This window comes from Oncorhynchus nerka, linkage group LG2, assembly GCF_034236695.1.
Source record: "Oncorhynchus nerka isolate Pitt River linkage group LG2, Oner_Uvic_2.0, whole genome shotgun sequence".
NCBI lineage: Eukaryota > Metazoa > Chordata > Actinopteri > Salmoniformes > Salmonidae > Oncorhynchus > Oncorhynchus nerka.
Window position 1 is genome coordinate 7,689,350 of NC_088397.1, and position 15,214 is coordinate 7,704,563.

At 47.5% G+C, this 15,214-nt stretch overlaps 1 protein-coding gene across 1 annotated transcript in view; it reads left to right on the forward strand.

Moving 5' to 3' along the window:
- Nucleotides 1–1,735: 1,735 nt before the first annotated feature.
- The window catches only part of lg2h3orf70 (linkage group 2 C3orf70 homolog), a 32,572-nt gene continuing 19,093 nt past the window's right edge, over nucleotides 1,736–15,214 (forward strand). The window contains exon 1 of the mRNA XM_065022655.1: nucleotides 1,736–2,352. Within this exon, the coding sequence (XP_064878727.1) occupies nucleotides 2,178–2,352 (175 nt within the window). The 5' untranslated portion in view covers nucleotides 1,736–2,177. The remainder of the gene's footprint in view (nucleotides 2,353–15,214) is intronic.

Here is a 15,214-nt window from a genome sequence, read left to right on the forward strand (position 1 = left end):
CCTCACTCCCCCCTACTGTAGGCCTCACTCCCCCTACTGTAGGCCTCACTCCCCTACTGTAGGCCTCACTCCCCCTACTGTAGGCCTCACTCCCCCTACTGTAGGCCTCACTCCCCTACTGTAGGCCTCACTCCCCCTACTGTAGGCCTCACTCCCCCTACTGTAGGCCTCACTCCCCTACTGTAGGCCTCACTCCCCTACTGTAGGCCTCACTTCCCCTACTGTAGGCCTCACTCCCCCTACTGTAGGCCTCACTCCCCCTACTGTAGGCCTCACTCCCCCTACTGTAGGCCTCACTCCCCCTACTGTAGGCCTCACTCCCCCTACTGTAGGCCTCACTCCCCCTACTGTAGGCCTCACTTCCCCTACTGTAGGCCTCACTCCCCCACTGTAGGCCTCACTCCCCTACTGTAGGCCTCACTCCCCCACTGTAGGCCTCACTTCCCCTACTGTAGGCCTCACTTCCCCTACTGTAGGCCTCACTTCCCCTACTGTAGGCCTCACTCCCCTACTGTAGGCCTCACTCCCCCTACTGTAGGCCTCACTCCCCTACTGTAGGCCTCACTCCCCTACTGTAGGCCTCACTGAGATGACTGTAGGCCTCACTCCCCTACTGTAGGCCTCACTCCCCCTACTGTAGGCCTCACTTCCCTACTGTAGGCCTCACTCCCCCTACTGTAGGCCTCACTCCCCTACTGTAGGCCTCACTCCCCCATATGGCTCTCGTTTATGGGCTGTAGGCCTCACTCCCTACTGTAGGCCCTCACTCCCCCAACTGTAGGCCTCACTCCCCAACTGTAGGCCTCACTCCCCTAACTGTAGGCCTCACTCCCCTACTGTAGGCCTCACTCCCCCTACTGTAGGCCTCACTCCCCCCTACTGTAGGCCTCACTCCCCCTACTGTAGGCCTCACTCCCCCCTACTGTAGGCCTCACTCCCCCTACTGTAGGCCTCACTCCCCCTACTGCAGCCCTCATCCTCCACATACAACATCCGTTCTGCCAGTCACATTCTGTTAAAGGTCCCCAAAGCACACACATCTCTGGGTCGCTCCTCTAGTGACTGGAATGAGCTACAAAAACACTCAAACTGAACAGTTTTATCTCCATCTCTTCATTCAAAGACTCAATCATGAATACTCTTTCTGACAGTTGTGGCTGCTTCATGTAATGTACTGTATTGTTGTCTCTACCTTCTTGTCCTTTGGGCTGTTGTCTGTGCCCAATAATGTTTGTACCATGTTTTGTGCTGCTACCATGTTGTTGTCATGTTGTGTTGCTACCATGCTGTGTTATGTGTTGCTGCCATGCTATGCTGTTGTCTTAGGTCTCTCTTTTTGTAGGATTGTGGTGTCTCTCTGATCATGATGTGTGCTTTGTCCTATATTTTGTTTCACCTTTTGGTAGGCTGTCATTGTAAATACGATTTTTTTTCTTTACTGATTGGCCTAGTTAAATACAGTTTAAATGAATAAAATAACAATTTTTAAAATGAAGGATCCCTTAACAGAATGACCTATATTTATCTTGAGAAAGGTTGCTTCTGATTCAAATGATAGGCTTTGTTTACATGATTACTTTCATCTGAATCAGTTATGATTTCGGAGGAAAGGCTATTACAGCCAGAAATGAGGACAATAGACCAAATATCGGACTTCCTTTATGCCTGAACCGAACTGGAGAGAGAGAGAGAGAGAGAGAGAGAGAGGAGGAGGAGGGGATAGCCTAAGAGGAAGGAAACGGCGAGGGCTTCATCAACAGACAGGGGAGTCTCTTGTCAGGCTGATAGAAGGCTGGCTATATCAAATGAAAGCCTGACACGGGATACGCCACGGAAATCTCTCTGGCTGAGATAACCTCGTCGACGTTTACAGAAAATCATTCCAGCGGCTGGAGATCCAGATGTTTACGTAAAACAAGCTGTCAATCGTATTCTTGGAACTGGAACTTTCATCGCATTTTATTCTCTCTGTGCTGCTTGGGGGGGTGGCTACAACGGGGCCACATTTAACTCATTTGCGTCACGCTTTGGAGTTTCCTCCCTGGTTAGACATTTGGCGTTTGCTGAGGTTTTGAGACCAAAACCGAAATTCCAGACCATTTTTGGCTGGTGGGCTAAAGCTGCGTTCTCTGATGGGTTACATGGCGTGCGTTTGATCCTGGGGTGTGCGCTGCGCGATGGCCGCGTCGGGCGGACGGAAGAGCGAGAAGTTGGACGAGGCGCAGGCGTTGGCCCGGAGCTGCGCGGGGAGACCGGACTTTCTCCCGTGCGACGGCCTGTCCATCTGCGCCACTCACAGCCACGGGAAGTGCTTCAAGCTCCACTGGTGCTGCCACTTGGGATGGTGTCACTGTAAGTAGCCTTACTTAAAGCCCGTCGATGTCTCACCATTCTCTGGGTTCTCCATGTGCTTAGCTGTGCTCTCCTCTCACTCCCTGGTTGGAAGGAGAAATGAATGTCTATAAATAGCCTGTTATATGTGAATGTTTACAAGAATAGCAGCCTATTGTTTGACTTGAGACAATTATACTGCCCTACCAAGCAAAAAGGCAGTAACTGCTCATTGCGTGGAACTGAGAAAAAGAGCTTTTATTTACGTTGGTTTCATAGTAACTTTATACAGTTACTGACAACATGACCCCTATTTTCTCCGGAACACAATACAATAGAGACAGGATACTTGTCCACATGATTAAGCATGTATTTAATGTAGCAAAAATGACTAACTCATTTTCGACCAAATGAGCAATTAGTGCCTTTTTGCTTGGTAGGGCAGAATGGTGTTACCAGTGTAGCCCTCCTCCGTTTTTGTTGGCTTGTTGGAAACCAGACATCCATCCTCTTAGCTGGATGGGACAAGTCAACACAGACATATCTAAATACAGAGCCTAAATTCAGCTGATAAAACCGGTAGCAGGCTAGAATATTGTTCCTAGTTATTCAATGTTGGCTCAGACAGACAGACAGACAGACAGACAGACAGACAGACAGACAGACAGACAGACAGACATACACAGAGACACAGAGACACAGACACACACACAGTATGATGAACCTCCACCAGTGTACCATTCATGGACTGTCACCATCACAGCTGGAAGCTGCTGATAGAGAGAGAATGAATGATGTTAAAGATATTGAATTCATTCAACCTCTTATTCATCAACAGACCATGTCTGTCTTGCAGCTCAGCCTCAGCAGTTGGCTACTGAGATGACTAAATAGACTACACTGTCTTACAATCTATAAGAATCTCATGACCAAGTCTCCAAGAATTCAGACAGGACTGCCAGACTAGAGTATTGAGGATCATTGTCTGGACCTTGAGGTTATAAACTACAGTTGGCTCTCGTTACACCAACATATGTTTTTAGGCAACAAGCTTGTTTCTCTGCACTACAACAGACATTGATGAAGGTATTAGCTTGTTTCTCTGACATTGATGAAGGTAGTATCTGGTTTCTCTGCACTACAACAGACATTGATGAAGGTATTATCTGGTTTCTCTGCACTACAACAGACATTGATGAAGGTATTATCTGGTTTCTCTGCACTACAACAGACAATGAAGGTATTAGTGGTTTCTCTGCATTACAACAGACATTGATGAAGGTATTATCTGGTTTCTCTGCACTACAACAGACATTGATGAAGGTATTATCTGGTTTCTCTGCACTACAACAGACATTGATGAAGGTATTATCTGGTTTCTCTGCACTACAACAGACATTGATGAAGGTATTATCTGGTTTCTCTGCACTACAACAGACATTGATGAAGGTATTATCTGGTTTCTCTGCACTACAGCAGACATTGATGAAGGTATTATCTGGTTTCTCTGCACTACAACAGACATTGATGAAGGTATTATCTGGTTTCTCTGCACTACACCAGCTGGGTTATGATGAAGGTATTATCTTGTTTCTCTGCACTACAACAGCTGGGTTGTGATGAAGGTATCATTACATTGTTAATAATGTATTACAACACCACAACACCAAGTAGTGAAACTGAGTGAAGTTACACTCAGCCACCAGTAGAGGGCAGGCTCACTTCCTCACTGTCTGACCAGGTTACACGTGGTGAAAACAGGTGATAGAAGACCAAGCCAATACTGAGGGATATAGAGAGAGAGAGAGTGTGTGTGTGTGTGTGTGTGTGTGTGTGTGTGTGTGTGTCCAACATCCCCACTAAACCTAATCATCAGGCACACTGCACTTTATCAAGCGTCTACTGTACCTTCTGCAGCAAAGTGTTTGGAGTAAATATTACACTTTCTAAGGAGTGTCTGGAACTGTATCTGTCTAGACTAGAACCATTAGAGTAGCATGGAGACTGAGTCCCAGAGAGAGTTTAGTTTTCCTCAGTCAACTAGGGAGGGAGGGGAGGAAGAGGGAGGGAGGGAGGGAGGGAGGGAGGGAGGGAGGGAGAGCAGGGAGGGGAGGGAGAGGAGGGAGGGAGGGTCCCAGGGAGTTTAGGAGGGAGGGAGGGAGGGAGGGAAGGAGAGGAGAGGGGGAGGGAGGGAGGGAGGGAGGGAAGGAGAGGAGAGGGGAGGAAGAGGAGGGAGGGAGAGGAGAGGAGGAGGGAGGGAGGGAGGAAGAGGAGGGAGGGAGAGGAGGGAGGGAGAGAGGAGGGAGGGAGGGGAGGAAAAGGGAAGGGAGGAAGAGGGGGTGTTTAACCAGGGACCATAAAGCCCTGTGTTGAACCAGGGACCATAGAGCCCTGTAGTTAACCAGGGATCATAAAGCCCTGTGGTTAACCAGGGACCATAAAGCCCTGTGGTTAACCAGGGACCATACATAAAGCCCTGTGGTTAACCAGGGACCAAGGGTTTGACGTGTGTGTGTGTATGTACGTTTTGGAGTAGTGAGACCCTAGAAAAGCCTGTGAAATGTGTTGTCAGTCAGTTTCCTTTTCCGTATCAGTAACACAGTCATCTGTCCTGACTCTTGACTTCACAGTACTGTTCAGTAACTGGTAGCTGCGTGTCTGTCAGCCTACATCCTCTGTAATGCTCCTCCATTCTCCGTTTGCTGCATTGTTATTGTGATGGGTAAAGTCAAGCAGTCCTGTGTCTCCGGGCCGGACGCCAAAACAACATTGTTATTGTGTCAAGCTGAAGTGACGGAGGAAGGCATTTCAAAAAGTATCTCATAGTCAGACTGTATTCTATAGCCTGAACACACTAATGTTATACACAGAACACCAACACACAGCTGTGTCTGGGCTGACTGATCACTGACAGGACAGTCTCTGGGCTGAGTGATCACTGAGAGAACAGGCAGAGAGGGGTCAGCCTCAGAGGTTATAGTTCAAACCATCCGGCTGCCACTTGACCTGGGGGGGGAAACTATATCTCTCTCTCTCTCTCTCTCTGTCTCTCTCTCTCTCTCTCTCTCTCTCTCTCTCTCTCTCTCAACCAATTCAAGGGCTTTAGCAAGTGAGGCATGGTCCGTCAAGCCCTATGAAACCATCCGGCCCGTTGCCATTGGGCAGGAGGTGTGATCCCTCCTGTCATCCTCACCCAACCCCTTGCTTAGGGACTCCTCCCATCCTAGGTGATTCTTTGTTAGACCCTGCTGTCAGCGTTAACAGAGGTATCCCACTGGGGTGTATGGAGGTCATGGCAACACATCTCTCTATATCTAAACAGGTCATCTCAACAAAATAGTGCTGAGGCTGTTACAGTTATGTCATTCCATCACCTCCACTGTGTATATTATATGAAGTGTACATTACAGGGGTTATAGTTAATATAGGTCATATATAATAAACAGGAAGTGTACATTACAGGGGTTATAGTTAATATAGGTCATATATAATAAACAGGAAGTGTACATTACAGGGGTTATAGTTAATATAGGTCATATATAATAAACAGGAAGTGTATTAATTAGACATGGGGTTATAGTTAATATAGGTCATATATAATAAACAGGAAGTGTACATTAGACAGGGTTATAGTTAATATAGGTCATATATAATAAACAGGAAGTGTAACAGGAAGTGTACATTAGAAGTGTAGGGGTTATAGTTAATATAGGTCATGAATAATAAACAGGAAGTGTAAATTAGACAGGGGTTATAGTTAATATAGGTCATGAATAATAAACAGGAAGTGTACATTAGACAGGGGTTATAGTTAATATAGGTCATGAATAATAAACAGGAAGTGTAAATTAGACAGGGGTTATAGTTAATATAGGTCATGAATAATAAACAGGAAGTTAATATAGTCATATATTAAACAGGGGTTATAGTTAATATAGGTCATGAATAATAAACAGGAAGTGTAAATTAGACAGGGGTTATAGTTAATATAGGTCATGAATAATAAATAGTGAATTATAGTAACAGTAAACTAAGAAGTAATGTGATAATAAAAATAGGAAGAGACATGATGTCCTCTGGGGGAGCAGGAAATGTACTACTTCCTGCTTGCGTCTACAGGCTTAAAACCACCATCTCTGTATGTCGTCATCCCAAATGGCACCCTATTACCTATTTAGTGCACTACCCCATAGGACTCTGGTCAAAAGTGGAGGGGAGTGTATGTGTGTGGAGTGGGGGTACCTGTCATCCTCTACATGTACCTGTCATCCTCTACTCTACATGTAGCTGTCATCCTCTACATGTAGCTGTCATCCTCTACATGTACCTGTCATCCTCTACATGTACCTGTCATCCTCTACATGTAGCTGTCATCCTCTGCATGTACCTGTCATCCTCTACATGTAGCTGTCATCCTCTACTCTACATGTAGCTGTCATCCTCTACATGTAGCTGTCATCCTCTACATGTAGCTGTCATCCTCTACGTGTACCTGTCATCCTCTACGTGTACCTGTCATCCTCTACGTGTACCTGTCATCCTCTACATGAACCTGTCATCCTCTACGTGTACCTGTCATCCTCTACGTGTACCTGTCATCCTCTACGTGTACCTGTCATCCTCTACGTGTACCTGTCATCCTCTACTCTACATGTACCTGTCATCCTCTACTCTACATGTACCTGTCATCCTCTACATGTACCTGTCATCCTCTACATGTACCTGTCATCCTCTACGTGTACCTGTCATCCTCTACGTGTACCTGTCATCCTCTACATGTACCTGTCATCCTCTACATGTACCTGTCATCCTCTACATGTACCTGTCATCCTCTACGTGTACCTGTCATCCTCTACGTGTACCTGTCATCCTCTACGTGTACCTGTCATCCTCTACATGTACCTGTCATCCTCTGCATGTACCTGTCATCCTCTACATGTACCTGTCATCCTCTACATGTACCTGTCATCCTCTACATGTAGCTGTCATCCTCTACTCTACATGTAGCTGTCATCCTCTACTCTACATGTAGCTGTCATCCTCTACTCTACATGTACCTGTCATCCTCTACATATACCTGTCATCCTCTACTCTACATGTACCTGTCATCCTCTACTCTACATGTACCTGTCATCCTCTACCCTACATGTACCTGTCATCCTCTACTCTACATGTACCTGTCATCCTCTACTCTACATGTACCTGTCATCCTCTACATGTACCTGTCATCCTCTACTCTAAATGTACCTGTCATACTCTACATGTACCTGTCATACTCTTCATGTACCTGTCATACTCTTCATGTACCTGTCATCCTCTACATGTACCTGTCATCCTCTACATGTACCTGTCATCCTCTACAAGTAGCTGTCATCCTCTACTCTACATGTAGCTGTCATCCTCTACGATACATGTTCATGTAGTCTAGTCCTGGTAGATACTGTATATAGTCTAGTCCTGGTAGATACTGTATGTAGTCTAGTCCTGGTAGATACTGTACTGTAGTCTAGTCCTGGTAGATACTGTATGTAGTCTAGTCCTGGTAGATACTGTACTGTAGTCTAGTCCTGGTAGATACTGTATGTAGTCTAGTTCCTGGTATGTAGTCTAGTCCTGGTAGATACTGTATGTAGTCTAGTCCTGGTAGATACTGTACTGTAGTCTAGTCCTGGTAGATACTGTACTGTAGTCTAGTCCTGGTAGATACTGTACTGTAGTCTAGTCCTGGTAGATACTGTATGTAGTCTAGTCCTGGTAGATACTGTATATAGTCTCGTCCTGGTAGATACTGTATATAGTCTAGTCCTGGTAGATACTGTATATAGTCTAGTCCTGGTAGATACTGTATGTAGTCTAGTCCTGGTAGATACTGTACTGTAGTCTAGTCCTGGTAGATGCTGTATGTAGTCTAGTTCCTGGTATGTAGTCTAGTCCTGGTAGATACTGTATGTAGTCTAGTCCTGGTAGATACTGTACTGTAGTGAAGTCCTGGTAGATACTGTACTGTAGTCTAGTCCTGGTAGATACTGTATGTAGTCTAGTCCTGGTAGATACTGTATGTAGTCTAGTCCTGGTAGATACTGTATATAGTCTAGTCCTGGTAGATACTGTACTGTAGTCTAGTCCTGGTAGATACTGTATGTAGTCTAGTCCTGGTAGATACTGTATGTAGTCTAGTCCTGGTAGATACTGTATGTAGTCTAGTCCTGGTAGATACTGTATGTAGTCTAGTCCTGGTAGATACTGTGTGTAGTCTAGTCCTGGTAGATACTGTATGTAGTCTAGTCTTGGTAAATACTGTATATAGTCTAGTCCTGGTAGATACTGTATGTAGTCTAGTCCTGGTAGATACTGTATGTAGTCTAGTCCTGGTAGATACTGTATATAGTCTAGTCCTGGTAGATACTGTATGTAGTCTAGTCCTGGTAGATACTGTATGTAGTCTAGTCCTGGTAGATACTGTATGTAGTCTAGTCCTGGTAGATACTGTATGTAGTCTAGTCCTGGTAGATACTGTATGTAGTCTAGTCCTGGTAGATACTGTACTGTATATAGTCTAGTCCTGGTAGATACTGTACTGTATATAGTCTAGTCCTGGTAGATACTGTACTGTAGTCTAGTCCAGGTAGATACTGTACTGTATGTAGTCTAGTCCTGGTAGATACTGTACTGTAGTCTAGTCCTGGTAGATACTGTACTGTATGTAGTCTAGTCCTGGTAGATACTGTATGTAGTCTAGTCCTGGTAGATACTGTATGTAGTCTAGTCCTGGTAGACACTGTATATAGTCTAGTCCTGGTAGATACTGTAATGTATATAGTCTAGTCCTGGTAGATACTGTACTGTAGTCTAGTCCAGGTAGATACTGTACTGTATGTAGTCTAGTCCTGGTAGATACTGTATATAGTCTAGTCCTAGTAGACACTGTTTTAACAGCCGTTCTAGATGCTCTGTCTTGAGAGGAGCTACCTGACTGCTAGTGTAGGAAGTATGAATTATTGAACAGACAGAGAGACTGCTCTGTCCACACTGACCCAGAACCAAGGGATTACCAAGGGAATTACCCAGAAAACCTAGGACAGGGATGGGCAACTCCAGTCCTCCAGGGCCTGATTGGTGTCACACTTTTGCCCCAGCTAACACACCTGACTCCAATAATCACCTAATCATGATCTTTAGTTCAGAATGCGGTTAGTTTAATCAGCTGTGTTCCCTAGGGATGGGGGAAATGTTTGACACCACTTCAGAGGTGGGCTTGAACCCAACCTGAGAGTTTCAACCTGAGAGCTACACCCCGAGAGCTACACCCCGAGAGCTACACCCCGAGAACTATAACCTGAGAGCTACAACCTGAGAACTATAACCTGAGAGCTACAACCTGAGAAATACACCCTGAGAAATACACCCTGAGAGCTATAACCTGAGAGATACACCCTGTGTAACGGTTTTCTAATGGTGAAGGAGAGTCGGACCAAAATGCAGCGTGTATATTACGATCCATGTTTTAATAAACAAACGTAACACGAATCTAAATACAATTACTACAAAAAACAATAAACGTAATGAAAACCGAAACAGCCTATACTGATGTAACCTAACCTAGACAGGAACAAGGACATCAAGACACTAAGGACAATCACCCACAATACAACCAAAGAATATAGCTGCCTAAATATGGTTCCCAATCAGAGACAACGATAACCACCTGCCTCTGATTGAGAACCACTCCAGACAGCCATAGACTTTCCTAGAACACCCTACTAAGCTACAATCCCACTAACATACACACCAAAACCCCAGACAAAACACACCACAATACAAAAACTCCATGCCACACCCTGGCCTGACCCAATACATGAAGAAAAACACAAAATACTTAGACCAGGGCGTGACAGAACCCCCCCTAAGGTGCGGACTCCCGAACGCACCTCAAAACAAATAGGAGGGTCCGGGTGGGCGTCTGTCCATGGTGGCGGTTCCGGCGCGGGACGTGGACCCCGCCGGAATGTCTTAGTCCCCTCTCCTCGCGTCCCTGGATAGTCCACCCGCCGCCGACCATGGGCTAGTAGTCCTCACCCAGAACCCCACTGGACTGAGGAGCAGATCGGGACTGAAGGACAGTTCGGGACTGAGGCAGCTCGGGAGTGAGAGAAAGCTCGGGAGTGAGAGAAAGCTCGGGAGTGAGAGAAAGCTCGGGAGTGAGAGAAAGCTCGGGAGTGAGAGGAAGGCTGGCACCAACTTCACCAGCCGACTAACACGCACCTCAGGCTATGGAGCGCTAACCCAGGTGCCATCAAATCCCGACACGTTCCGTCGGTCGAATTCCATGCAAAAAGCACCAACACAGCAACTCCCTCATTTCTCTCTCCTCCAATTTCCCCATTAACTCCTTCACAGTCTCTGTTTCGCTCACCTCCAACACCGGCTCTGGTTTTGGTCTCCTCCTAGGCTCCTCACGATAAACAGGGAGAGTTGGCTCAGGTCTGACTCCTGACCCTGCCACTCTCTCCCTGAGCCACCCCAAGAAATTTTGGGGCCGATTCTCAGGCTTACGTCCGCGTCGCCGTGCTTGCTTCGCCAACTCCATTCTCCGATAACCTTCCGCGCACTGTTCCATCGAATCCCAGGCGGGCTCCGGCACATTCCCTGGGTCGACCGCCCACCGGTCTATCTCCTCCCAAGAAGTATATTCCATACTGTGCTCCTTTTTGGGCTGCTCCAGTTGCCTCTTCTCCTGCTGCTCCTGTTGCCTCTTCTCCTGCTGCACCTTTGGGCGGCTACACTCCCCTGGTTTAGCCCAGGGTCCTCTCCCGTCGAGGATTTCCTCCCATGTCCAGAAATCCTTATTCCGTATCTCCTCTTTGGGCTGCTCCTGCCTGTTGACACGCTGCTTGGTCCGTTGGTGGTGGGTGATTCTGTAACGGTTTTCTAATGGTGAAGGAGAGTATGGTACAAAATACTTAGACCAGGGCGTGACACCCTGAGAGATACACCCTGAGAACTATAACCTGAGAGCTACAACCTGAGAAATACACCCTGAGAAATACACCCTGAGAGCTATAACCTGAGAGATACACCCTGTGTAACGGTTTTCTAATGGTGAAGGAGAGTCGGACCAAAATGCAGCGTGTATATTACGATCCATGTTTTAATAAACAAACGTAACACGAATCTAAATACAATTACTACAAAAAACAATAAACGTAATGAAAACCGAAACAGCCTATACTGATGTAACCTAACCTAGACAGGAACAAGGACATCAAGACACTAAGGACAATCACCCACAATACAACCAAAGAATATAGCTGCCTAAATATGGTTCCCAATCAGAGACAACGATAACCACCTGCCTCTGATTGAGAACCACTCCAGACAGCCATAGACTTTCCTAGAACACCCTACTAAGCTACAATCCCACTAACATACACACCAAAACCCCCAGACAAAACACACCACAATACAAAAACTCCATGCCACACCCTGGCCTGACCCAATACATGAAGAAAAACACAAAATACTTAGACCAGGGCGTGACAGAACCCCCCCCCCCCTAAGGTGCGGACTCCCGAACGCACCTCAAAACAAATAGGGAGGGTCCGGGTGGGCGTCTGTCCATGGTGGCGGTTCCGGCGCGGGACGTGGACCCGCGCCGGAATGTCTTAGTCCCCTCTCCTCGCGTCCCTGGATAGTCCACCCTCGCCGCCGACCATGGGCTAGTAGTCCTCACCCAGAACCCCACTGGACTGAGGAGCAGATCGGGACTGAAGGACAGTTCGGGACTGAGGCAGCTCGGGAGTGAGAGAAAGCTCGGGAATGAGAGAAAGCTCGGGAGTGAGAGAAAGCTCGGGAGTGAGAGAAAGCTCGGGAGTGAGAGGAAGGCTGGCACCAACTTCACCAGCCGACTAACACGCACCTCAGGACGAGTATGGAGCGCTAACCCAGGTGCCATCAAATCCCGACACGTTCCGTCGGTCGAATTCCATGCAAAAGCACCAACACAGCAACTCCCTCATTTCTCTCTCCTCCAATTTCCCCATTAACTCCTTCACAGTCTCTGTTTCGCTCACCTCCAACACCGGCTCTGGTTTTGGTCTCCTCCTAGGCTCCTCACGATAAACAGGGAGAGTTGGCTCAGGTCTGACTCCTGACCCTGCCACTCTCTCCCTGAGCCACCCCCAAGAAATTTTTGGGGCCGATTCTCAGGCTTACGTCCGCGTCGCCGTGCTTGCTTCGCCAACTCCATTCTCCGATAACCTTCCGCGCACTGTTCCATCGAATCCCAGGCGGGCTCCGGCACATTCCTGGGTCGACCGCCCACCGGTCTATCTCCTCCCAAGAAGTATATTCCATACTGTGCTCCTTTTTGGGCTGCTCCTGTTGCCTCTTCTCCTGCTGCTCCTGTTGCCTCTTCTCCTGCTGCACCTTTGGGCGGCTACACTCCCCTGGTTTAGCCCAGGGTCCTCTCCCCCGAGGATTTCCTCCCATGTCCAGAAATCCTTATTCCGTATCTCCTCTTTGGGCTGCTCCTGCCTGTTGACACGCTGCTTGGTCCGTTGGTGGTGGGTGATTCTGTAACGGTTTTCTAATGGTGAAGGAGAGTATGGTACAAAATACTTAGACCAGGGCGTGACACCCTGAGAGATACACCCTGAGAACTATAACCTGAGAGCTACAACCTGAGAAATACACCCTGAGAAATACACCCTGAGAGCTATAACCTGAGAGATACACCCTGTGTAACGGTTTTCTAATGGTGAAGGAGAGTCGGACCAAAATGCAGCGTGTATATTACGATCCATGTTTTAATAAACAAACGTAACACGAATCTAAATACAATTACTACAAAAACAATAAACGTAATGAAAACCGAAACAGCCTATACTGATGTAACCTAACCTAGACAGGAACAAGGACATCAAGACACTAAGGACAATCACCCACAATACAACCAAAGAATATAGCTGCCTAAATATGGTTCCCAATCAGAGACAACGATAACCACCTGCCTCTGATTGAGAACCACTCCAGACAGCCATAGACTTTCCTAGAACACCCTACTAAGCTACAATCCCACTAACATACACACCAAAACCCCAGACAAAACACACCACAATACAAAAACTCCATGCCACACCCTGGCCTGACCCAATACATGAAGAAAAACACAAAATACTTAGACCAGGGCGTGACAGAACCCCCCTAAGGTGCGGACTCCCGAACGCACCTCAAAACAAATAGGGAGGGTCCGGGTGGGCGTCTGTCCATGGTGGCGGTTCCGGCGCGGGACGTGGACCCGCGCCGGAATGTCTTAGTCCCCTCTCCTCGCGTCCCTGGATAGTCCACCCTCGCCGCCGACCATGGGCTAGTAGTCCTCACCCAGAACCCCACTGGACTGAGGAGCAGATCGGGACTGAAGGACAGTTCGGGACTGAGGCAGCTCGGGAGTGAGAGAAAGCTCGGGAATGAGAGAAAGCTCGGGAGTGAGAGAAAGCTCGGGAGTGAGAGAAAGCTCGGGAGTGAGAGGAAGGCTGGCACCAACTTCACCAGCCGACTAACACGCACCTCAGGACGAGTATGGAGCGCTAACCCAGGTGCCATCAAATCCCGACACGTTCCGTCGGTCGAATTCCATGCAAAAAGCACCAACACAGCAACTCCCTCATTTCTCTCTCCTCCAATTTCCCCATTAACTCCTTCACAGTCTCTGTTTCGCTCACCTCCAACACCGATCTGGTTTTGGTCTCCTCCTAGGCTCCTCACGATAAACAGGGAGAGTTGGCTCAGGTCTGACTCCTGACCCTGCCACTCTCTCCCTGAGCCACCCCCCAAGAAATTTTTGGGGCCGATTCTCAGGCTTACGTCCGCGTCGCCGTGCTTGCTTCGCCAACTCCATTCTCCGATAACCTTCCGCGCACTGTTCCATCGAATCCCAGGCGGGCTCCGGCACATTCCTGGGTCGACCGCCCACCGGCTATCTCCTCCCAAGAAGTATATTCCATACTGTGCTCCTTTTGGGCTGCTCCTGTTGCCTCTTCTCCTGCTGCTCCTGTTGCCTCTTCTCCTGCTGCACCTTTGGGCGGCTACACTCCCTGGTTTAGCCCAGGGTCCTCTCCCGCGAGGATTTCCTCCCATGTCCAGAAATCCTTATTCCGTATCTCCTCTTTGGGCTGCTCCTGCCTGTTGACACGCTGCTTGGTCCGTTGGTGGTGGGTGATTCTGTAACGGTTTTCTAATGGTGAAGGAGAGTATGGTACAAAATACTTAGACCAGGGCGTGACACCCTGAGAGATACACCCTGAGAACTATAACCTGAGAGCTACAACCTGAGAAATACACCCTGAGAAATACACCCTGAGAGCTATAACCTGAGAGATACACCCTGTGTAACGGTTTTCTAATGGTGAAGGAGAGTCGGACCAAAATGCAGCGTGTATATTACGATCCATGTTTTAATAAACAAACGTAACACGAATCTAAATACAATTACTACAAAAAACAATAAACGTAATGAAAACCGAAACAGCCTATACTGATGTAACCTAACCTAGACAGGAACAAGGACATCAAGACACTAAGGACAATCACCCACAATACAACCAAAGAATATAGCTGCCTAAATATGGTTCCCAATCAGAGACAACGATAACCACCTGCCTCTGATTGAGAACCACTCCAGACAGCCATAGACTTTCCTAGAACACCCTACTAAGCTACAATCCCACTAACATACACACCAAAACCCCCAGACAAAACACACCACAATACAAAAACTCCATGCCACACCCTGGCCTGACCCAATACATGAAGAAAAACACAAAATACTTAGACCAGGGCGTGACAGAACCCCTAAGGTGCGGACTCCCGAACGCACCTCAAAACA